The sequence below is a fragment of the Semicossyphus pulcher genome, unplaced genomic scaffold, assembly GCF_022749685.1.
Source record: "Semicossyphus pulcher isolate SPU_LCO1_2020_fin unplaced genomic scaffold, fSemPul1.0.p SCAF_27, whole genome shotgun sequence".
Taxonomy (NCBI): Eukaryota; Metazoa; Chordata; class Actinopteri; order Labriformes; family Labridae; genus Semicossyphus; species Semicossyphus pulcher.
The window spans coordinates 2,103,803-2,129,588 of NW_027211701.1; the positions used below are offsets into that span (position 1 = coordinate 2,103,803).

Below are 25,786 nucleotides of genomic sequence, written 5' to 3' on the forward strand. Positions count from 1 at the left end.
TGCTGCTACGCCCACTTTTTTTGTACAGTCTGTGACTGGAGCACAACCTTGAGAGAAATAAGTAAAGATAAAAATCTTTTTTTAAAGGATAGTAATTATTAACATCATATTTGGCCATGCTTGTCCTTTTTTTCAACCAATAAATTCCTTAATTGCATAACTTAACGTACATTTTTTTCTCTCTGCATCAGTTAAGTCAGTTTCAATGTAAAAGAGCAGACTGAAATGTCAGTGTGCTGGAGAAGTAGGTGCAGAGAGAGAGAGGTACAGATGCATATTTTCACAGCTGCACCTGTCGAGCAGGTTGGGTTGGATACACTTTGCCGGTGGGGGGTGAGGAGGGTGGGGTTAAAAGCACAATGACAGAGGTAAGAGAGAAAGGAAAAAGAGAAGAATGCAACAACCGACATGCAGACACGAGGATTAAAGGAGGAGGAAAGACTACAGAGAGAGAGAGAGAGAGAGACAAATATCTGTTTACTGTCGCTGACGCAGAAACATTCTCCTCTGTGGAACAGGTAAGACACAAACACACCGCAAGGCTCTTTCAGGAGGAGTCTGTGTCTTAGAGTTCTTATAGTTTTATGTATAGATGGTCCATGCTTACAATTGTGATCGTTAAAAATGTTTTGCACACTGTTGCCTGTTATCTTATTATAGTTTATGATATATCAGACAACAGAAGGTAGAGGTCAGCCATCGTTATTCGAAGTTCATGGGCAACATGTTCCTGTGAGAACACGTGATGTCAGAAGGTTCAGGTGTTTGTTCTGTGTCCACATTTAATACTTATTTATCGATTATTATTGTGAGCATATGATTGTGTTGAAAGTATTTGAAAAGCCATTAAATGGGTGGAAAGAAAGTGTCGAGATCCCATTCTGAGCCCATCAGTCGCTCTGATAGAAGCTGAACACACTGCAGACAAAAGCTGAGTGAGTGTTGTGTAAATGTCAGGAGAAAGAACGACACAGGTCACGATTTCAGACGCGTGTTTACATTGTAGCTTTCACAAATGCAGAACTCCATTCATGACTAATTACTCAATATGTAACTGAATGGTGCTGTGAACAGGTGTAGAGCTGTGCTGTATAACCCGGACATACACCTGAGACGTGACGACAAAGAGAAATGAGTGAAAGTATGTCTCTGATGTGACGATGCTCGAGCAGCACTCGCGTGTCCGATGTTGCACGTTTGAGATTAAACTTCGACAAGGTTGTAAAATGTTTTCTTAGTGATACCCATGTTTCTATCCCTTTCACACACTGTTGGCAGAGGCAGCTATGTAAAGGGCCAACCTCCAATCAGGACTTAACCATTCATGCTCATTCAATTTGGGGTTCAGGGTCTTGCTCAAGGACACTTCGACAAGTAGATTGCAGGTGTTGAGGATCGAACCACCGACCTTCCAAGTGGGAGACAACTGGCTCTTCCTCTGAGCCACATCCGCCCCAATGTCACACCAACGTGTAACGGCAAAATTATAGTGTACTGTTCCTTTAAGTGACCTTTCCAAGTTGTAAGATATTGGCAAAATGATATATATAAAAAGCAAACATCAACTGTGTAATTAAAATAATTTCCTTTTTGTGTAAACCATCAGATTTTTCACTTACTTCATAGCTAGCCTCTGCAGCTGTGGCTAACCAAGGGGAAACTGGTGCTACCTGTACTGCAGCAGGTTGTGTGTGTGTGTGTGTGTGTGTGTGTGTGTGTGTTTTTCATACCTGAGTATTCGGCCCTCAGGTAATGAATGCTGTAAAAACTCTGCGTAGCACAGTTAAGAATACATTAAAGATGTCTTTTGTTTCGATTGAAGGGTAAGAATACATTAACACATTGTCCTTTGTAGCAGTACAAATCGGTGTGTGTGTGTGTGTGTGTGTGTGTGTGTGTGTGTGTGTGTGTGTGTGTGTTGCATCCAACAAGGATACAGACAGACAAACATAGATAATTATGTACTTAGACTGCTGACTGAGTGACTCAGCACTTTACCTAAACAAACAACAGATGACACACAAACTGTGTCCCAAAGGTCCATTATTTTAAACCTGGGACTTGTTTTTAATTTCTGTGGATTTAAATTATTTGTAGTTGTAAAACGTTTCAGAAATCCTCCGCCATATTCTGAAGTGTTGTGTAGACGCTGGGCTGACCACCACAAAAAAAACTGACCAATTGAAACAAAGGTAGACCAGCAACTTCTGGATTCTGCAAAGGAAAATTACCGTAAAATACGGAATATAAGTCGCACCGGAATATCATACGCTGTTTTTGGGGGTATCCCAGAGGGGAAAAGGTTTTCTATAGCTGTTTATTAATAAAAACGTGTATACACATTATTTCAACACTTTTTATTATTTATCTATTTTCATTTAAAACACATTCAAAAGACACGAATTACAGCCTACCATCTGTTTTTGTCTTGTCGAGTTTGCAATCCTGCTAACTACCGGTGCGGTAGCTAGCGGTTGCTGGCAGCCTACGGTAACGTTGATTGTTTTGAGGGTGGCTGCTGCAATGGCAAACATGATGGTGCATGTCCGTGAGGAAGCGTTAGCAACAGTCATGTTAGTTTTCAGCGCTTAAAACAGCCAGGAAGACAGCATAGACGAAAAAAATGTATCAAACGTGCGTCTTGGACACCAAATTTTACTTCACTATTTTTATAAATGGAGTCTGGTGGCTTTAAAGATAGCCACGTAACAGCTGTTCTGTTAAAAAAAGAAATGATCTTACCTTAACCAACAGATCCATGTAATGTTGTTCTGTAATGTTGTCAGACACTCTGAGTCAGTGATGAGGAGCATTTGATTGAAGGATTAAGCTGTCGCATGCACAGCCCGGATCATAGCTTCCAGCTGAAGCATCACCTGGAGCAATTCCAAAACTGTTTGTACCAATTAGTCATTTGAACCGCAAAATATGTCAAAATAGTAAAAAATTAGCCCAGGGTTAAAAGCAGCAGAATTCCCCTTTAAGTCTCCATTACAAAGTTCTATAGTAAAAAACATTAGCTAAATTTTTTTAATTAATAATGACTAATACTGTTCTTTGAACCAGGCTGTAAATGTGTTGAATTCTGCTGTGAAGTTGGACGTTTTAACATGGGGTTCTATGGGGACTGACTCGCTTTTGGAAGCAGCCTCAAGTGGCCATTAAAGGAACTGCAGGTTTTGGCACTCTCCAGCCCTCATGATTGTTGCTTGTTTGTCACAGCTGAGCTACACTTAGCATAATGGGCGAACTGATCTCAGTGTGTGAGATGAGGTTGTAGGATGTAAGTTTTGTGTAATAAAGGTACTAAAACATGTGTTGATGCTTTATCGGGCTCTTGTGGTTTACTGAGAAAATAGACCCTCCTGCCCTGTCTTGGCTTGTGGTGGAGCAACACTTTGCTTTACTTAAAAGAATAAAAAGCATAGTATAAAAATGTTACAACATCTTTAACTGTGAGCATATCTAATATCATGTGCACAACAAAAAGAAAGACGTGGATGACTTGCAGGTTTTCAGTTTCTTTCTTCTTGAACATTATCTGGTCAAAGTCGAAACGTTCCAACTGAGCCTGATTTTCTGGATCTTGCGAAACTACAAACTTGTATTGTTGTCATGTGTGGGTGTGTTTAAGGGAGGCATGCATTCATTCAGTTGGACTCACATTGTATCTGCAAACAGACAGCAGTACGATGTTTCCAACAGCATATGTTGTTGGTGCAAAAATGCAGTCCTACTATGGAGCCTGTAGTTGTTTTTAAGATTAAGACTAGACAGCCCAGTCTCACAGCAGTTTGTATGGAATTGTGTAAATGGACATTTATTTCCTATTAATTTTGAGCTGTATTTCAGTTGAAAGTATATTTAGTGCCTTCAATCTGCATTTTGTGGCGGTGTCACAGATCAAGGGCTTCCTGGCAGAAAGCTCTTCCACTCTCAACCAGGAGGAGACCGCTGCTTGTGTCCCGTGTAAAGTTAACTGTAACATTAATGTTTTGATTGAGCCAAAACCAGGATCTTTTCCTAAACCCAACCTGGGGCGGGAATTCACTAAGAATGAATTGCGGCCGCTGATAGCATAACGTTTCACAGCTCCATGCAGTTTGCCAGTATTGGGTCTGATTGTGGAGAGAAGCTGTCTGCACCTCCACTCTCTGCACGGTGCTGCGCTCTCAGGCGTCAGCTGAGCGCACACTGATGCGTCTCAACTCCATGCACAGATTGATGATGAGCAGGGAGAGGAGGGGGCGGTTTATTAAGTCCAGACTCGACAGGTGTTTACTAGTTTCACACTCTGTAATGCAGCTTCATGTTTTTAAACGAGCGATACTCAAAACTCAGAGTGTGACAGCCCCAACACTGTGCAGCTCTCTGTAATATTTTCACTCTAACTGCTGCTAGCTGCTGTTAGCGCTGCTGTTTGTGAATGAGGTGTGACTCATTTGCAGAAAGGGTACCCTGTTTGCTCTGCAGCGCACTTTGGGGTGCATTCAACCCTCTGCGTGTGCTCAGAGAAAGAGGCGGAGTCTTTTCGTGCAATTTGCACAGATTTTGCGGGCGCAAAAGCCGTGCAATCCTTTAGTGAATTCCCCCCTGGTGTCCTTGGTGCCTTAAAGCTCAACAAACCGCAACTGGTTTTGGTCTGGCACCGAAACTACTTGATAAGCTTTAAAAAGGATTTTGCTTTTGTTTCAAATACATTATATCTAGCAAAAGTGAGAGGGAGGTTGAGCCGAGCTTCTGTCTCTTGAAGTAATTCAACTTTGCATTTTTGTTTGCACAGGACTCACAATATGGTCTTCCCTGTAAAAGTCCTGTATTTGCTTGGCAGTGGACTTTCTGGCTCTGTATATTACTAAATTTATAAAGGCTTTCCCAATAGAGACACAAACTATACTTGGAATAGATACTAATTACTTTGATCTGCACTAAAAAAGGGGAATTTGTGTCCATGTACACAATTCCATAAAGTATAAGTTTCCGAAGATTTCACAAACTGCAGGATGATCAGGTTTCACTCGGTTATAAGTGTATTACCATTGACTTTATGCTGTATAAGTGGAGCCAAAATACGGTCACCCATTGGAGTTTAGCATCTTGGCAGTCGCCATCTTGGTTTTTGGAGCCAGAAGTGTGGCTGACTTTCTTTTGATTGATGTTGCAGAGCTGTAGAACAGGGTGGTGCTGATGTTAAAGAAGATGCACAGCAGTTTCTGAAAGCAGAAAACAGCCAGTTAGTTCAGTGTTACAAAGAATTTGACCCAGCACGATTTGTACTCGCATTGCTGAGTGACAAAACATCAGGGTGTCGAAAAAGGTAGAGATGTAATCTTCTGCTGTGACCCTGTTGGTCATGGATTGTGTAATCGGCTGCTGCCTGGGTACATCTGATAAAAACACGAGGATTGTGAGCGTTTCCTGAAACGTTCAGTTTCAACACTGTCCCAACAGTATTTTACACAACAAACCAGTTTGACTTGTTTCTGTTGCCTCTTCCTGCAGGTCTGGAAAATGTTAGTTTTATGCAAGAGGTTTGACATAAACCATACTCACCTGGCAGGCATCGTCCTGTGATGTCATGCTCAGCTTATAATGTTTTGTTTTCCAACTGTAAAGTCATATAAATAAAGGCATTTGGACTCAACGTGATCTTTTCGCTCCTGGGTGGATCATCACTGACTGAAACTCAGAGGGACATATTTCAAAATAAAATAACATAATTGATATTCCATTAGCGACAGTTAAGCTGGGCCCACATTAAAAGTGTTTTAAGATCTTAACAGACGTGAGAGAGTCCACACATGACGACAGATGATGACGGATTGAACAGTTTTGTTCCTGTAGTGTGTGGAGAGCAACGCTATGACCCAAACAGCACACCACACACTAACAGAGTCATTCACCAACAACCAGTGTCCGACTCTCACAGCTGGAAATCTCACCAAATCTCTGGCGCTCAAACGAGACTTTAGAGTAAACAAACATGGCAGACGGCGGGCTGGTAGAATTGGCGATGATAGTTTTTGGAATGTTTACTCAAAATTCAGGAAGAAAAAAGAACAAACTGTGGATGAAGTGGTGGAGACGGCGTGAACACGGGCTGGACATGTTACTTTATGCTTCATGTTTGCTTTTGTCGCCATGGCTACGGTTGTTGTGCTTCCTGCTTCAGTCGGTTTGCTTCCTGATTTGCTATCGTTTGGTTCCACATCCACAGAGTGCATGCTCGGCTGTCCTCGGGGTTCCCCCCACACAACAGGATATCAGATCGTGAATACTGAACAAGTTTAATATTTATGATCTGAAATCTGTGCAGCCACGACCTTCTTTCTTTGTTGTTGTAACTTTAAATAGGGCCTGATGACTATCTGGGTCTCTGTCAATTGCCTTTTATTTGTTGATCAGTTGAGAAGTGGTGAAATTATGATGTCAGATTGTTTATGTTTATACACATAGTGAAGTGGAACACACGAGTACGACGTTATAACAGCACCTGAGCTTCCCACCTGGAGGCTAAGGCAAAACATCCTCCGTGTGGACTCATATTTTCACAATGAAACACAAACTACATTATAAACATGACATGTCCTGAATTATGTATTCCTTTCTAAAGTGAACACTATCTCTTGTGCAGCTTCATGGCGTTACCTGCTACCTTTCTGTCTGAGGACCAGTTCACCTGCTCGATCTGCCTGGAGGTGTTCAACAACCCGGTCTCTACACCATGTGGCCACAGCTTCTGCCAGGCCTGCATCTCCTCCTACTGGGACGGAGGAAGACGAGGAGGAGGGGGAGGGGGAGGTGGGGCTGCCAAGATCTACCAGTGCCCCCTCTGCAAGGAGTCCTTCCGTAAGCGACCAGAGCTCCACATCAACCGAACCCTGAAGGAAATCACTGAACAGTTCAAGTGGCTGGCCAGCGCTGGGATTTCAATGGGTGGAGGAGACGGAGGAGGGGGAGAGGGGGGGGATCCAAACTCGCAACATCAGCATCAGCAACACCCGGCCACGTCTCAGTTACAGGGACCGAGGGAGATGCCGGAGAGTATCTTTACTGAGATGATGACTCGTTTTCAGCAGCTGCCGACGCCTGGGGCGCCACAAACCACCCTCCCCCCTCTCAGTGACCCACAAAGCCCCAGTCCAGTCAACGCTCGCCCGCCCTTTCAGACTCAAACCTCAGAGCATCACGACCCGCCTCCACCCTACTCACCTCCACGCAGGTACCTAACTACACTCCTGAAGGTGTGCTCAGACCAAGACAAAGCACTTTTTTCTTACATTTACATATAAAGTCAGGTTACGCCGCTGATCCACAAACACTATTTCGCTTGATTCACTAAGGCCATGTTTACACGTAGACGGGTATTCTTCTAAACATAGCTTTTCTCTGCGTTTTAGCCATTGTCCACACACAAATGCTGTTTTAGGTCACTGAAAACAGATCTCTTGTAAAACTCCGGCCAGGGTGAAGACTTTAAAATCATTGTTTCCACGGAGACGTGCGGACTATGTTAACGGAGATTTTGGCTCGTGATGTCAGGCTGTGCGCCGTTATCTCCTTTGTTGGGGCATCACAAATGACATTCCTTGCAAAATGTTGTGATGCTTCGAACCTTGCTAACAGGACTTTTTACATTTTAACACATATTTGTACAGTTACTCACTACATTGAGGAACCGAGGCGTCGGGATGCACTTTGCCATTGCAGAACGCCGGGTAGTCTTCCGGATTTTTTTCAGGCTTTTGTTTGGCTGCGATTTTCTTTTTCTTCTTTGCATGACCGGGTTATATCGCCACCTGTTCTGGCATTCTCATGACAGCGTTTCGGTTGTGTTTTCATTGGACGGGGACATTCTCATAACTGTGCTTGTGTGGACGGGTATTTTTTTTAAATGAAGGGAAACTCTGTTTTGAAAAATACCTGTGTGCATGTAGACATGGCCTAATTCACCTAATTCAACTTGACCTGGAGATTTGTGTGACGTGCTGTGAAAGCTCATCAGCGTTGAGTTTCTCTCTTCTCTGAAGATGGTCATTTTGAGCTACATTCAAAACTTTGCACAGACTTTATACAAATCTGCAGCCTCACACGAAACTGTAGTAAGCCAGATTTCAACCATCAGAAACCACCCTTGTCAAATACAACAGCTTGGTCAGTGGCCCAATGCTTAAATATGTGACACTGTAGGTGCACCTCGGGTGTCATTTACTGTGTCGTTGATATGATAGGTCCAACAATACGCAGGAACCGTGTGAAACTATGTTGACTTATTTGAAGAGGTTGTCATCTGTTTCAGCTATGCAGTATGTTAGTTACATAAATGTTAGAATGTAATCCCAAGCATGATCTTTTTCCTCGAGTTTTCATGCCTAAACATAGCCAAGTGCAACTGTTAGCCATGTGTTAATATTGTTAAATGTCAAAAACTCTAAACAAATTCAAATGTCTCTGAGCTTTCAAGACTTATTTTGAAAGTGTACGCCGCCCATGACCGCTGACTAAGTGGACATATTTGAGTAACTGGGACTGAAAAAGTGTCAAAGAAACGCCACTCCTTCCAAATGAATACAAGCGTTGCTCTGCGTCAGCTGGATGTTGAAATAGAAAGCTGTTTGTTGTCGCTCATTAACCATAAAATCTGGCCCAAGTCTAAAAGAAATTTAGCCTGTTAGTTTGTCGTTTGTTTGTTTGTTTAGCATATTGTAGTGAAAGAGTTTAAAGATTAACCGTTTATGTAGAGAAGCAAACAGAAAAGCTTTCATGTCATTTAACATGTGATCGCAGCCAAACTGACAAGCAATACAACCTCAGAGACAATATCAGAACTTGATTTGAATGCTGTAACAGGTACACAGTGAGCGGTCGCAGCGACTTCTCCCCCAACGTGCCTCTGTGTCCCGTCCACCTGAGAGGTCTGGAGTTCTTCTGTCGCACTGATAACGTCTGCATCTGCAGCGCCTGCGTGGAGACCGCAGACCACCGAGGACACAACGTCACTCCTGCCAAGAGAGAGTGGCACATCAAGAAGGTATGTGTGAGTGTGTGTGTGTGTGTGTGTGTGTGTCAGATTGATTTTCCAACAAAGCTAGGAATACGTAACTGATCTGTGATTAGTTTGTTAAATTACGCTAGTTACCAGGGTTCCCAGTTGGCAGGGAACGTTCCCATAACATCGGCTAACATTAACTCCAAGTTCTAATTACGTTTGAAAGAAAACGTTTTAATCTAATATTCAAAGAACGTTTTCAGGATGTTTATCATTTCAAATAAAGTTCTTGTCACGTTAACACTTAAACAAAGACAAAACGTCTTAACGTCGACATTCTGAAGATATTTTCAGGATGTTATCGAGGCCTGGGACGTCAGAACACATTTTATAAAACATTCGCTCAATGTGACACAAAAACAAAGGTAGAACATGCTCACTGCAGCATGCTGAGGATCTTTGCAGGATGCTAGTACGGCCTGAACGCGATTTATAAAATGTGATTTGAACATTCTCACTGCAATTTTCTGAGAATGTTTTCAGAGAACGTTCTCCGTCTATAAAAAGCAACATTCTGGGAACCAATTAAAAACTACCCGCGCAAACAACATAACCATCATGCATGTTATATTTACTTTCTCCTGTGAGAGTGCTGTTTTAGCATAGTGTGACCATTTGTTCAAACCTTCAAATAAGGACATTTTAATTTTACCGCAAACTCACATGTATGAGCTCAATGCACAATTGGATTTTTTATCAGTGCACCTTTCAACACCATGGACAGTGCTTCAGCAGATGAAAAATCATGTCCCAAGACACTGTGGACACCTGCAGTGTGTGCAAAACGCAGCATATTCATTACCTGGTACTTTTTGAAGGAAGCTGTAACTCTCCTGGAGCTCTTTGGAAAATGCTGACTTCCTTTTCACCATGACAGCTAGCCTTCCTGACGTTACACAGCAGGTCCTGTTAGCATGAGAAGCTGAGCTAGCAAAGCAACAGCTGCACACCGAGTGACTGACAAAGAAATCCGTATTGAACTTTACTCGTGGTGCATTAGTGGTGTTTTTCTATTGGTTAAAACAGCAACAGCCTTGGCAGCGACACTGACTGACAAATATAGCTACAGACAAATCCGCGTTGCAAGCATGGTGCATTGTTTTGGTATTTTACCTGGTTAAAACCGGGACAGGGCCTGTTCAAAACATATTAGTGTTTTATAGATATTTGTAGGGACTCGGGACACGGAGCGTGAAAACGGGAGGCATGGTCACCCTATTTTAGCATTAACTTTAGCTAGCTAGCTTTGTCACGTTAGCTGTTCCTGTGACATGAATACAAGTTTAAACTTATAATTTATTTAACAACATAACAACATATTAACTTAGATAGCAAGCTAACTGTCTGATTGACTGTTTGATCAACTTACTTGTATTGAGTTGATAATCCATGTATAGAAAGCTGTGTTTCATCCGCAGCAGTAAGCTCAGCATCAATGACACAATGTGAAAAAAATGTGAAATATTACAAATGTAAATATTACATCTCAACATTCACACCAGTGACATTGAGCTCTCTTAATACTAAAAAGCAGGTCCAATGTATTACTATAAATAACCTCAAACAATCTTCAAAATCGGCCCAGCGTGAGTTGAACTATGTCCACTTCTGGTTTAAACAGCCATTTAAAATGTTTTAAATATCAGAAATGGATTCAGCATCCTCAGTAACCCCCCAAACCAGTCCAATAGTGTCCAAACTGGCCAAGCAGTTGCTGAAATATTGTCCATATAGATGAGTTTATTATGCTAATTTCCCAATACATGCAAGTTAGCGTTTGGCACTTTCTAAATGTGGGGGACCCATACTTTACATTGCTAACAAAGCTTTGGGGTACTCAACATTTCCAGGTTCACATTGCATCAGTTGTAGACACAGTTGGGTTAATCCTTTAACGTGTGCTTGTCCTTTCTTCTCCAGTCCCAGTTAGGTATATCAGAGGTGGAGCTGAAGGACCTCATCTGTGAGAAGGAGAGGAAAGTGGAGGAAATACAGAACTCCTTACGAGAGATACAGGTGAGTCTTCAGTCTGTAACAAGCTGGATCGTGTTTCAGGTTCGGACCTGATGCAAGAATACGCACGCATTGAGAATTAGCAGTCAAATATTAACCAGACTGGCCTCCTGAAAACGTGAAAGAAGACCTGGCTCACATGGGACACGTATTTAAAACCAGCTTAGAGGTTGATTTGTGTGTATGATCAGTGTGCAGGTGTACTCTTTATATATTCTGCCCTGTAACGCCTAAATGAAGTAAAGGCTAAAGCTGCTTCCAACCTACCTGTTTCCAACTGATCTGCCTTGTTGTAGATGTAGGTTAGAAAAACACAAAAATAAATAAATCCCTGTCTCTGCAAACAGCTCTCCTCTGTTTGTCTTTGTTCAGGCTGCAGCCGAAGGAGAGACAGATGGAGTTGTGTCTGTGTTTTCCAAGCTGATCTCCAGTGTGGAGCGCTGCCAAGCTGAAGTCTTGGAGGTAAATAACAGTGACACAGGAAGTGTTTTCTAGAACATTAGAATGTCCCCTGTAAACTAAATTTACTTGTGACCAATATAGTAACTCAGCTGCATTGTTCCTGTTCCCTCCAGGTGATAGAGACGAGTTGGCGAGCGGCGGAGCGCAGAGCCAAGAGTCTGCTGAGGGAGCTGGAGGAGGAGATCTCCGAGCTGAAGAAGAGGAGCTCAGCCCTGAGCCAGCTGGTTCTGTCTGAAGACTATGTGCACTTTCTCAGGGTACGGATGAACGAACCCGTCGGCAGCTTTTATAGGAGTGTATGTTCTTGTTAGTGCTGATTCTGTTCGTCCCTCCTGTTTTCATACATTCTTCATCCCAGAACACAAACAAGTGTGCACACTTGGTGATGGTTTCACCTTGTTCTCTTCGTACAGGGACAACTAGACATCAGGGTTTAATTAAACAATGAAAATAGATAACATAATTTACAATGTACTTTTGAAATGGCAACTTCCTTACAGTCAAATAATATACGTTCAATCAATCATCAATTTGTATTTGCCTCCCGATGTGGCGTATTTATGCTGAAAGACTTCTGCTCTCTCCCTCTGCTCTGTCATTATCTCATCACTCCTCACATTTCTGCTTTTTAAATAAATCTGGGAGGAGTGATGAGGTCGGAGCCGAGACGCCAGACACAAGCTGCAATAAACATTTCTAACTGTCTGACTGAACTAGTGTTTGTAGGATGGTGATTAAGCACATCCAGAAAGTCATGTTCATCTGCAAGCTTTATTGTGTTGTTAGAAGAAGTCTGATGTTGACGTTTTGCTCGCCCTGCAGGCGTTCCCTGCTCTGTCCTCCCCTCCACCATCCAAGGACTGGTCAGGCGTCTCTGTGGTGTCTGAGCTGACCTCAGGAGTGATTCTCAGGACTGTCACTCACACGATGGAGCACCTGCAGGAGGAGATGAGGAAACTGCAAGAAGTCTGTGAGTCTGCATTCAGACTAGAGTCAAGACGTTTCCTCTTAAATTGTCTTTACACCATTGTTCTGAGGTAGCCTAATATTTCATTTATATTCAGTCCTGTAGCTCAAGTATGTATCTAATACAGAGCGTTGATGACTGTATGTTCACTGTTTTGTATGAGATCCAAACACTGATATCTAAGGCCTACGGTTTTCTCTTATCAACAGGCCAGCGACCCCTGATGGACCAAACTGTAGGCAGGCCCAACCCAAGTGAGATTCTGATTGACAAACACAACTAAATGTTACTTCATACAGTTTTTCTGAGTTCAATCAATCAGTGTAGAAATGAATAATAAAAGTAAATATTTTCCCCTTTCGTGCAGAGATAAGGAGGGTTCAAGAATATGCAGGTACAGCTATAAATAAACATGTCGTCATATTCTCTCAGTCATATTTTCATTGAATCACCAACCATCACTCTGTCTCACTCTTTCAGCCGACATCACTTTAGACCCCAACACGTCCCACCCGCGTCTCATCGTCTCAGTAGACGGGAGGCAGGTGCAGTGTGGCGAACGCCATCAGTCGGTACCGGACAACCCCGAGCGCTTTGACCGGGTGGTGTGTGTGCTCGCCCGCCAGGGCTTCAACTCAGGTCGCCATTACTGGGAGGTGGGTGGACTCAGTGTGAGGCTGGTGTTCATGAAATACATTTACTACTGAGCATCGCACACAACAATTTTACACTAAATTCTTAAAAGGCTCTTGTGTGTGTGTTTCTTATACACAAAGGGGGGAATTCTCTAAAGGGTTGCGCAACTTTTGTGGCCCATAAACCTGCAAATGACACAACAAGGCTCAGCCTCATTCTCGAAGCACATGTGGACGTACTGCTAAATTTCCTTTACTTAAAACTTTCTTTAAAAATCCTTTTTTTATTTAAAATATTTTTTAAAAGTTTTTTTTATTGAGATATTTTCAATTTACACAACCTGAAAATAAAAAGGACTTTATTTTACAAAGAAGTAAAAGTAAACTTTTTAAAGAAACATGCCTGTCACGGCACGATGATGAATGTTTGCTCTCATTGCTTTACGCGGTACCACTCTGCCCTCTTCCAGGTGGAGGTGGGAGGAAAGACTGACTGGGATCTCGGAGTGGCAAGCTGGTCGGTCAACCGGAAGGGGAAAATCACTGTAAGCCCCGCCCATGGCTACTGGTTCCTCAGCCTGCGGGATCGAACCGAGTACGCCTTCCGAACAGAACCCTCGACCAACCTGACAGTCGGCCTCAGACCCTCCCGGATTGGTATCTATGTGGACTATGAGAAGGGGCTGGTGTCCTTCTACAACGTGGAGGCCAAAGTGCTCATCTATACGTTCACAGATACGTTTACTGACACCATCCATCCGTTCTTCAGCCCCTGCACCAACAAATCAGGACGGAATGAGGCTCCGCTAATCATTTGCCCTGTTTCTGAATAAAATGAAGCAACAATGTGAGGAAATCTTTACTAATAAGGACTGTTCCACATTGGTTAGAAGAAGACTGAGATGCACAAACATTCACAGAACTGACCTCATTGCACTTCATTCCTTCATTGCAATAGAGCAGAAAGTCAGCAGACACTTGCTAACGGGTTGTAGAGCTTTAGTGATGTTTCCAATACTTTAGACTGAAACCAGCACCATCCAATATTTCTGTTTAATATTTAGAATCCAGAAGTTGAAGTGCTGAAAATGAGAAGTATTCAGACACAGCTTTATGACCCCCGTGGAGAAATGAGACTCTAAAAATGTAGCTGCCAAACCTGCAGCTGCCAAACCTCTTATTCGAGTATCGCTAATCAAAATAATTTGAAGTGAAAGCCTTGGCTCCACTTACCTTCAAAGCACATTTAACACAAGCATGCTCACATTGCAGGAGTTCAGCATTTGGGTGATTGCCATCAACAGATGTTTTTTTGGTTTGAGTATCCTGTCATTTTTGCTGATGTCTCTTTTATGTTTGTACGGAGCCCCTGAAGACCCAAAAGGTGATCATTTTTATTATTATCTTGTGCGCACAGTTGATCACTCTCTCTTGCATACGGAAGCCCTTAGTGGACATGCATCAATACATTTTTTTTCCCCATGACAACGAGTTATTGACTCGACTTATTTTTCCCGTGATCTTGGGCAGGCAACGCTGGTTTTCCCATTATAACAAATTAACTTGGTCCATTATCTCGAGATAACAAAGCTTGCTTTCTCGTGATAACGGGATAATTTTCTGTCGGTCTAGAAAACCAAACAACAGGCTGCTCACTGTGATATTACAGACCAGGATGCCATGCTGCCATTGCCCACACTAATGAGGTAAGTCAAGCCAGTTTCTAAGTTTGTTTTGAGGGATACGAGTTGTGATCATCTGACGTTACAGATCAGACGACCAGAAATAACTCATTATTACAGGGAAACGGTAAATAAAATGAATGGGTGCATGTCTGCTGAGGGCTTCCGTACTTGCGTTGTGTGATGAACCAGGCATAAACATTCACCTTTGGCTCCAACGCTCTGTCTATCCTGATAACAGAAACATATCAGGCCTCTCACAGCCACCTTTGTAGTAATAAGCTCCACTAATTGCTAAAAACACAGAACAAAATAACTTAGCTAACTGTGGGTAAGTGCGCTACACCACGGAGATTAATGTAAAGCTACAACTTAGCTAGAAAGGCGTAATAATGTGTTGAGCCGAAACAACTCTAATCATCACAATGTGGAGATCCTCTCAAACATACCATATGGATAAATAGCACTTTAGCCCAGCAGAGCTCATTATCAACACAACATGGGGCCCATCCCTCGTGTCTGCATGCATGTCCTAATGCAACACTAATAAGAATACATAATGAACAGTCTTACTACAATCAATTTAGCAAATTACAGGGAAAACAGTGGCAAATAACAAACAGTGGTAACTGATGGCACGTGGAATCAGTAATAAATGAATAAAAATGACCACCTTTTGGGACTTCAGGGGCTCCGTATGCCTGCAGTCTGTGGGGAAAATGTTTTTGTTGCAGTACCACAGTTGGCCACCAGGGTGAACTTACTGCAGGGTTAACTAGTCCTGCTCTAGTAGAACATGCTGTTTACCACATATTACATGCTCACAGCTTAAGTAGTTTTTTTGACACAAATAATATTTTCCGTCTCTCTCTTAAGCCTCTGGTTGATCAACTTTCCTCTCCAGAGTTACTAAGAAGTCTGTTTTTGAATACAGTACATTCAAATGATGCTAGTATTGAGTACTAATATTGTGAAATCTCTTTTTAAGATGAATTACAGTGTTTAACCCATGATTCAAACAGGGGAAAATCAGACCTGTTTGCATATTAAAAACCCAGTGGCTAAACATGTGGCTAAGTTTACACCGACATTATTAATTAATAGTGTGTATAAAGTTGTTCTATTTTATTTTTGGATAATAAATGTTTATCTGTCATTTTATGCAGAGGTCCTGGTAAAAGTGTAATGAAGTATAATATCACACGACAGGTTAATTACAGTTTCAAAAAACAACACCTTTTTTTTTTTTAATATCTCTGGGTTTTTGATTTAAAAGAGAAATTAATGAAGAAAAAGACATTCAATAATATAACAAGCTAGTTTTGCTTAATCAGTCAGTGTATGAAACGTTTGACACAAGGTGAAAGGTGCGAGCATGGCATACAGAATGTAAAGGTGAGATATTTTTCTGCTTTTTATTGGAAAATTAAAACAATATTTGATCTAATCAATGTGAAATTATTTACATTTAAAGTATGATGATGAATAATGATTAATGGCAGAGATAAGAGATTATGCAGTTACGTTGTTAGTCTGTATATCTCATGTATGAGGAGATATTTCATTCATTTTGCACATGAGAATCTCCAACACTTGACCAACCAATGGTTTGACTTCATCACTCAATTAGTGACACACCTTTGTGTTTGTATCTCTAAAGGCAAGCAGATGAAGACTTTTTTGGGGTGCAACACTAATTTATCAGATCAAAATGCCTCACAACAAAATGTTTTCCCACAGTGTATAAAATTGTTCCTAAGACACTCAGAAGTAGACGTGCAGGTGTTAATTTGTTCGGCGGAGGGAGGTGGGGACTAGTTGTTGTGTGAGTATTACTACCACAGCCTTGCACCAGCTGCCTACAACCCACGCAGGTAATATCTCCCACAGTGCAGGATCATCAGATACTCGAGAACACTTTCAGTTTGTGCAGTTTTCAGTTTTTTTAATACAAAAAGGCTTTTTCAACAATACATCATCATGATGAATCAAATGTATTTACACGGAATTGATTTCAATATCACGTCAGCTCTCAAATTATTCAACAAACAACAACAAAAAGGAAATACTATAAATTAACATTGTCTGATTAGAATTTCAAAGTAAAAGTTGCTGAGAAAAAAAAGACATTTCCTGAGTTTTGGATGTGCAACAATAAAGACGAGTTTATGTTTAGAAATCAGACCTATGACTACATTGTTAACACACATTACTAACATAGGTAACCACTGTAATAAGTATATCTACCTTATGTTTCTTACTGACATTAATAACAAAAAACAAGTCAACTTCTTTAAAGAAGTCAACTCTGACTTTGGTTTCACATAAAAATCGAACACTGGTCTCCTGGATGAAAGTCCCATGTTTGTTTGAGCCATCGATCGTCCCCGACACCCATCCCACCCGGCTTCAACGAGAAAACAAAACAGTCAAAGAGCGTCAAGAAATGACACCAGAGGGGAATCTGCAGTGTCGGACATTGAAAGTTCTATTCACAGGTAAATTCTTTTTAAATTGTTAATATAAAGGCTAAAAAAGTGGAATCAAAAACATTTGTAATTAAATTGGTATTTGAAGTCATGCAACAATGTGCTGTGTATGTACAATAGTGACACACTGAGGAGGAGTCTGAAATTGGCTCTCTGAAGTGGCCTGTAGCTTCTCGACATAATACATAAATAAAACGTAATAAAACTCAAAGAAACATTTCATGGGATACAACGGAGAATGGTTTTACTCTCTGGTACGCATCGTTTGAAGGGTTTCAACCCAGAATCATCTACAGTCAGTGAGAAGAGAGACAGGCTAAAAGATGGCCACCCACAATGTTCCAGAGCGTCCAAAGACTGCACTAGTTAGTTTGAAAGAGTATCATGTCTTTTTTTCAATGACGTGGTCTAAAAACACAACGAGGGTGTTCAATCTGTACCGGTGTTTACATCTGAGTGTCATCATCATAAAACAGTTGAACCATGTCCATATTTTGTGCACCCTCCTTTTATTATTGTGTGCATTTAAGCTACATGTCCTTATTGCTCATTCTCATACTTAATATTATAGGCCACAGGGCCCTCCATGGTGAACCCAAGGTAGAAGGATACTTCCTCCCGACTGTATCCGCTTCGGACATCACCCAGGTAAACTGGACGGACCAGCATTTTAAGGTTGCCACCATAGTTAACATAAATGTCCCCTTGTTCCGACTGTCCTTTTATCCTTAACAGCCTCTTCTGGACCTCTGGCTCGTTCCATGCTGCACCATTCTGCCACAAATGATGCAGGTTGCGTGGTTGACTACTTTGGCCACTGCAGGATGCTTGCTGCCTTGAAACGCTCATCAAAATTTGATCAAGCTTCACCTTGGAAACTATTCGCTTGAGTCCATCTGATTTTCCGAGGAAGAAATGAGCAATAGCACTCCTAACTGGAAACATGTGAGAGAAGCGTCGATGAAAAGATTTCTTGGCTGATGTGATGTACACAGTGATATTTCTGTATGTTGCTGAGCTTTCAAGCCTTTGGTCCTTTGCAGGCCACATTAGCAACATAGAGAGGTAGTACATCTCTGTTGATTTTGAAAGAGTTCCTTCCTTTTGCAGTTCTTCGTTGAGAAGAAAAACCAACTCCTCATATTTTTTCAGCAATGTGGAGGAGGGCTTCAAGTTGTGAAGAACAATGTTTGCCAAAATGAAGTTGACTGTATCTGAAACATTTCTAGACGGTGATTTCTCAAATATTAATTGCCATTTTCTGAGAATGTGCTCCATTTCCACTGGGCTTCTGTCATTCAAGTGCTGCAGTAGTCCGGCAAATGAGTCTGCTCTTTTTGCTTCCAGATAGCGCCTCTGGTCCACTATCTCTTGACGCAGACTGAGATTGGGTTTGCTGGCCTTTTCAGATGCTTTTTCCTCTTGTGAAATGTTAAATATTTGCGCATATTTTTTGAAATGCTCAGAAATCTTTCGTTTGTTTCTTTCATCAATTGTTGCCTTTTCAAGTGACCTAGGTTTTAGGTATGTGAAGTAGCTTTCAAAGAAATTGAAGATTTCTTTCAGCCTTGGCTTCAGAGAGACGAGAAATCTCTCGTGGTCTGCCAGGACAGCAACAAACTGGTTAATGGTTGGGGTACTCGAATCATGTAGAATGCTTACTGGATGCTGACCTTCGAGAAATTGAAGCATTTTATCCTTCTTATGTCTGTCACCAGAGGCAAAAACAGGAAGCTCTGTAATGACATCGAGAAGAATCATAATGACATCCGTCTCTCCAGCATAGCCTGATATATTGTAGGACTTGGGCCTTTTTTTGTTGTGCATATCAAAGGCATCTGAATACTCATCCTTCTTGGCTAGCTCCTGTGAATCCTTGAATGCATTCACTGCAGAGGATGCAAGTTTTAGGAATTGGCCGAGTGTTTCTGGAGTGAGACCCTCAGGATCTTCAATTTCCTTTTTGAGCTGGCTCTTGTACACTTGCCCAACTGTATCTGCAATGTAGGAATTTGAATTTTTTCTCTGGGCATCCAAAGCCCATTTGAGGGCAGATCCAAAATCTTTCTTTTTCAAGCAGAAATATCTTGCCAGTGCTTGGGGCATTGTTGCACTTTTGTCAAACCTGCATGTGGCTTTTTCTAAGACATCTTTGATTTTGTCACATCCTTCCTTCTCTTCTATGTGTTCAATCATTGGAGAGAACAATGTGTTCTTGTCATCTCCTTGTTCTTTTCTGTGACGTGTGATGAGCATGCTTTGGATATTGTGGACCAGGAAGTCCTTCCCCATGCATGATTTGTAGAGTTTGTCACAGTGCAAAAGGTTAACAATGATCTCGACCAGAGAAAGATTGTGTCTCTGGGTAAGAATGTCAAGACATTTACTAGCAATCATTTGGTGCAAGAATCGTACAGCTTGATAGCTGCCATGCTCTTCCACAGTGAAAGTGATCATCAGTGTGGAATAGGGATTCATGTTAGCATCAAGAGTTTCTTGCTTCCAGAAAGAATTTCTTATCCCCACTAACTCTTCACACAAAGACAGCGACATGTAGGATCCATTGATATAGGTGTTAAGCAAAGCCAGGAAGGAGAAAAGCCTTCCCTGTTGGGTGGCGACATCAAGATCTGCAACAATGTTGCTCACCAGATTTGTGATGTAAGCCTCACTGAAATTATTTGTCATGATCATGAAGGCATAGAAAGTGTCTGGCCGTTCATGGTAGTTCTTCAGTAGTTGTAATTTGTCAGAAAACAAACTCTGCTCCTTGACTGACAACTTGTTGGTGATGAACACATTTGCAATGCGGCTATTTCTGGAGCTCTCATCTGGGAAACTGGTTCTCTCGCAGTTCAGTATGATTACCAGAAGATTGTTGTGTTGCTTCCTATGACTGGCAACATTAAGGATGCACTGCTTCAGGTTCTCCACATCATCCCAGTTGTCCACCAAGAGGAGTACAGGCTTGTAGCCTGACTGGTCCTGTTTGCCATATGTCAGAAGGTTAATGACTTGAGCTGCGATTTCAGGATTTGTTGCCATGTTGTTTTTAACAACGGCACATCTGAATTTACTTCTCAGGTTCCACAGAACGTGCATTGCTAGAGTTGTTCCCCCACATCCAGGATGATGGAAAAGATTGATCATAACACATGGAGTTGTGTAGCCTTCCACAGGGGTGATCAGGTCATATAACTCTCGGTATTTGTCACGGCTGATGAATGGCAGGCTGTCTTTCTCAGAAAGGTAAAAGTTCCACCACGTAACTTGTCCCCCTCTGAAAAAGTCTTCTTCTGTTTTTATCTTGAACTCTTGAAATGAATCCTTTGTTTCAATTTCTGTGTTCTCACACTCATTTTCACACAAGATGTCCAAAACAGTCATCAGCTCTTCATCCTTTCTTAGCAGCAGTACTGAGCTTGAACCTGTGGATGGCAAGAACCTCCTGGAAGATTGTGTTTGAGGTTCTTTAAGCCTTTTGATGGTGCTAGATATTTCATTCAGACTCAGTTCAAAGATGCATTTGTTGGTGATGTCCTCCTTACAGCGACACTCTATCAGCTGCTTCCAGCGACTGAAAACAGTGGAGTCTTTGCAAATGCACAACATATTGTCCACCCCTTCAAGTGTGCGATAGATTGCACAGAAGGCTTCCAACATAGGGCTGGAGATGTCCGTTACTGCTGAGTGAAGAATGAATAACACTAAGAGTCGATCTTTGGAAAGCAAATCTGGTTTGCAAAGAAATGAAACCAAGTTGTTGATCTCACCAGAGCGTTTTTTAAGCCATTCACTTGGATTTAGTGGCCTGTCTGTCTCACTTTCTTCATTAACTCTCCCATTGCAGAAAACCCAACTTGTTTGGTGAAATAAGTTCAGCTTTTGAATGGTTGCAGTTACACTGTCTTGAGTGTCGTACATGCGTGGGTAGTGCAAATTGCCTATGTGATCCTTTCTGTAAAAACGGCATGTTCCATTCACATCAGACTCTGGGTCAAACTCCAGTACAGCAAATAACTTCATCTCCTTCAGAAAATCCAGGTGCTCCAGTTGGTCTGGGTGACATTTGTCAGTTACAACAATGACTTGAATTGAATTCTCAAATGCATCTCTTCCACGAGTTATCAACTGTTTTAGCCGTTGGCCCTGGTTGCCTTGGGTGGGATGTTTTTCATCCTTCTCCTCTGCTGTCTTTCGAGCGGATGCCCAGCACTTGACTTTATCAATCAAACTTTTCATTTCCTCTTGGACTTTCCGAGGATTAGTATCTGCCAGAATATTAATTGATCTCGGGCCATCTCGGACAAAGAGACATTCAGTTTTGCTTTGTTGCTTTTTTTCTGTTGATGCAATACTCAACAGAGTATAGAAAATATTCTCTTGCATCTGTGAATATGTCGGGACTACGTCAACCTCAATAACCCATTTGTCTGAAGTTGTCCCATCTTGACAGTGAACTTGTACAAAATTAGGGGGCCGGATGCACATTCTGGCAACATTTACATGCTTTTCTTCAAAATATTCACTCAGACATGATTCAAACGCCTCAGTATAATCACTGAAAGAGGTGATCTTGTGCCCAACTACCAGACCATGTCCCTCTCCCTGCTGGTTGTTGACTCCAAAATGAATAGTGCCATTGGTTCGTGAATTCATGCAGCTTACAGCAAAACTAAATACTTCCTTTGTAAATTCATAAAGGATCTCTCTTTCACTGGCTTCATTGGCAGCAGGCAAAAGCTGGTACTCATGGACAGGGTCAAGCAGATTACTTGGACCGGCTGCAGGAGGAAGAATGCTATTTTGTATGTAGAAGATAGATGAGTTGCTTTTGTCAAAGGGCCGAATCCGGCAACTTGGCCTCTTTAGTTGTAGAAATGTTGGACTGTCAGTAACTTCTGATTGTAATTGTGTTTCATAGATTATTGGTTTCTGATCTATGACAGATTTTATTTTTTCTCTTGCCTCCTTCAACATGAGCAATGAGGAACTTAGACTTTGGATTCCTGAATCTGATGACACTGTTTCAGTTTCCACAGATTCATCCATGTTTCCTGATACGTCCTGGATCTCTGCACTTTTCCATCCTTTTGGTTCATAATGACTCTCTGGTATTTTCACACCAGGAGAAGTCTCTGATTGCCGTTTGAAGTTCTCAACCTGTCGTATGATTTGTATTGCTGGTGCAAGTGGAACACCTAGTTCTAAAAGGTCTTGTTTCTCAAAGGAGACCAAGCAAGCTCCTGAGAACTCTTGATCAAAGAGATTCTGTGCAATTGTCTGTGGTACTCTGAGTCTATTGATCAGCCAGTCTTTAACATGCTCTTTGGTCCAGGTCTCCATCAGTGGTGGGAGTTCGAGGTCATCTACCTGTACACGAAAAGGTTTAAATAAGAGGACATTTTAACAGCATTTTTTTCCAAACAGAATTTGCTACGTAGAAGATAAAAAAGCCTTCACATACTTTTTTTGCCTGTGGCCCACCAACAGGGGATTGGGCTGCAACTGATTTCACATTCCTATATACGGAAAAACAGGGACTCAATTAATGTAAAAAATACTTTGTGATTTCTAGAAAAAACATTTACATGCATGCATATACAACCAAAGTTTTGTATCTGTATATGAGTATTGCAGTAGAGTAGATGGACATAGCTTTATCTTGTGTCTTATCATTGTGAAGAGTAGGAAAAAAAGCCTTGCCTGTCATCTGCATTTCCAGATTTGAAATCTGGTGGCGGACTCATTGACCTGTAAGTCTTGGCAGACAGACGTGTGGGCGAAGTTGGACTCTTCCCGCAGTTTGCATCCGTCCTGTCTGTCTCAGCACACGGAGGAGACCTACAAACAATATACAGTAAATAGTACAAGGTGAGAGCTGGTAAATTGGTGTTTCACTGCATTAAGCTCATATCCCAGAAAGGTGATCAACTCATCTACACTGAGTTACATTTTTGTCTTTCATGATTATTTATTGTTTCCATAATTTCATCATTAGCTCATTTTACTGTTAATGATAACTGTACGGGAGGTGATCTTTTTCTTCATAACTCAACCGTTTTAATTATATTAAGCATTAAATCATAGGGGGCCGGCTCACTTGATTGACAGGTGGATCCTGCTGGCTGTCTGCTAGTATTATTGTACTCATATATTTTTAGCACTTAGTAGCAGGTACACTGTGCTCGCCATACCTGACTTGTTAGACTGTCGAGTCGTGTTTATCAAACATTTATTTAATCGTTGGCCAGTAAACAGGAGTCAGAAGTTGTTGGCTTTTCCCCGGAGAGTTTAGGAACCAATGGGTGACGTCACAGTGGCTACTTTCATTATTTATACAGTCTATGGGAAATGGTGAAACTAGAACTATTTTAAAATTACCTATGGCCTACGCCTTAATGTTTTGTAAACCTAAAACACAGCAGTACATATATATAAGAGCATTTGGACTTCCCACCCTGATCGTGACTTAAGAGGAACATGATCCCAGACCAGTCTACACAGAGGGATTCATCATCACATCTTCACTCCCTCCTTACATCCATCTGTCCATCCTCAATATCCAATTTTTCTTCATATCATTAGACCTAAAATCACATACAGTATTGTTGAGATGTGGTCTTTGTTACTTTGTTCTTTGTTTGTGCACCATTTTGGGTCTATATCATATCATGGAGTAGGCTACTTTAGAGTGGGTATAATTTGGTAAGTAATTACAGAAGTTAACAATGCCAGTGTTTGCACACCTCACTGTCTTTTGTTCCTTTATTATTATTGTAGCATCTGTTAAACCTGAGCATGACATTTGAGCATATAAGAAGTGGAGGTAGCCTCTTAGTTTTGAAGCCAGAAACCAAATGAGACAAAGGCAGCTTCTTGTTCTCAAAGCACATTCAAAGAGTTAAATGCAACCCACAGAGCACTGCAAAGCAAATAGCATCCCGATGTGTTCAGCCATTATGTTTACATAAGGGGCAAACTCAGACCTTGAGACAGGGCAACTAGCGGTGGCAAGGGATGCACAATTTATGGTGATATCATTGGAAGCAATCCATACTTTATAAATTCCCTGCTTGGATCTCTTTTGCAACCAGTGGGTTTTACCCCTGCTAGCCATTAGAAAGAATGCAGGTTCACGGTACCTACTCATTAGCTTCACTTTTGAAATCAAGAAGCTACTTCTGCTTATTATGTAAATGCTTTGGGCCTTTTCCTTTTCTTTATTGTTATCTGGGTTTAATCTTAAGTTTCAGGGCCAGTATAAAAGTTTTGATGGTAGAGAGGAGAAACGATAACATACCTCTCTTCCTGGCTGAAATATGGAGGCTCATCTTTGGAGTTGTCGCTCTTAACAGAGAGACGGCTTGACCTGGCTTGCTCCTTCTGTTTCGCATCCATCTTTGCTCCGTTGTGCCGGTCTGGACTTGCCTCCTAGACTTGCGTTTCATAATCTCCTGCAAAGCAGAGGGACGATTCTGTTAGTGTTAGAAATGTTTAAGGTACTTAACACCTGATGTAGTCTCATTATACAACAACAGTTTAATAGATCAGGAAGTGAGAGCAGAAAATATGAAGCACCTGATGTGTTTTTTTATGTGTGCCACACCTTTCAGTGTGCCATACCTTTAAGAGTGGCATACCTTTAAGAGTGGCATACCTTTAGCCTGTCTCCCTGCATTCCAGAGGGCACACTCTAACCGCACCGAGGACAATTTCCTCATACAGGGATATTCAAATTTTAGCCACATACGTTTCTTTAGGAAATATAAGCAGAGCAGTAATAAATTCAACTTTAAGTTTTTAAGTTTCTGACTAAGCTAAGTAAGATATGACCAAATAAATAAATTATGATGATAAATATATTTACCCTGTGCTAAAATAGGAGCATGATCTGCAAAACCATCTTTTCAAAGAGCAACACTTAGGCCAGCAAATGGGTACATCTACACATTGTAAGCTGTGGCATGATAAAGTTATGCTAATGGCAGCTAGCTAGTGTGGCTACAAGTAGCTGTTTTCTTAGTCTACTTCATGCGACAGTCAGAGCAGGACAGTATTTATCTACGGACACAGATAACACTTCGGCCTAAACCAATAACAGGACACATTTCACGCCGGCAGTGAAAAACTCAAACAGATAAACAGATTTCATTTTCAAACAGCAGCTGTGGATTTGCTCGGTTTCTTACCTTAGTGGTCCATTACATTTCTTCACATACGCGTCCAGGATGATGTAAATCAGTCGAACCGAATCCTCTCATTCTGCTCCTCTCTATAACGTTGTCTCACAGATTCTACAACTCTGACAGTAAACTTTCACAACAACTCTGAAGACGATTTCTGATCACTCCTGATTTATGTTCCGGGAGTGGGAGCGTTTGTGCCTGTGAGTGTGTGTGAGTGTGTGTGTGTGTGTGTAGGTGTGGCACCACCTTGGCAACAGAGCCAGTGAGAGAGAGACTATGGAAAGCAGACTATGTAAGCAG

General features: G+C 41.6%; 2 protein-coding genes across 2 annotated transcripts; one reads left to right on the forward strand and one right to left on the reverse strand.

Moving 5' to 3' along the window:
* Positions 1 to 409: 409 nt before the first annotated feature.
* On the forward strand, positions 410 to 16,621 carry LOC138604852 (E3 ubiquitin-protein ligase TRIM21-like). The gene is made up of 11 exons (XM_069676874.1): positions 410 to 518; positions 6,635 to 7,222; positions 8,851 to 9,031; positions 10,970 to 11,065; positions 11,435 to 11,524; positions 11,638 to 11,781; positions 12,347 to 12,494; positions 12,701 to 12,745; positions 12,859 to 12,885; positions 12,972 to 13,147; positions 13,597 to 16,621. The coding sequence occupies exons 2-11, from the start codon at positions 6,639 to 6,641 to the stop codon at positions 13,957 to 13,959; spliced, it is 1,854 nt and encodes a 617-aa protein (XP_069532975.1). The 5' UTR covers positions 410 to 518; positions 6,635 to 6,638; the 3' UTR covers positions 13,960 to 16,621.
* Positions 16,298 to 25,647, reverse strand: LOC138604851 (sterile alpha motif domain-containing protein 9-like). Its single transcript, XM_069676873.1, has 5 exons — positions 25,490 to 25,647; positions 24,601 to 24,754; positions 23,004 to 23,141; positions 22,765 to 22,819; positions 16,298 to 22,670 (listed from the first exon to the last, which is right to left on the reverse strand). Exons 2-5 carry the CDS (start codon positions 24,696 to 24,698, stop codon positions 17,838 to 17,840), a joined length of 5,124 nt encoding a protein of 1,707 aa, XP_069532974.1. The 5' UTR covers positions 24,699 to 24,754; positions 25,490 to 25,647; the 3' UTR covers positions 16,298 to 17,837.
* Between the last annotated feature and the right edge of the window lie 139 nt (positions 25,648 to 25,786).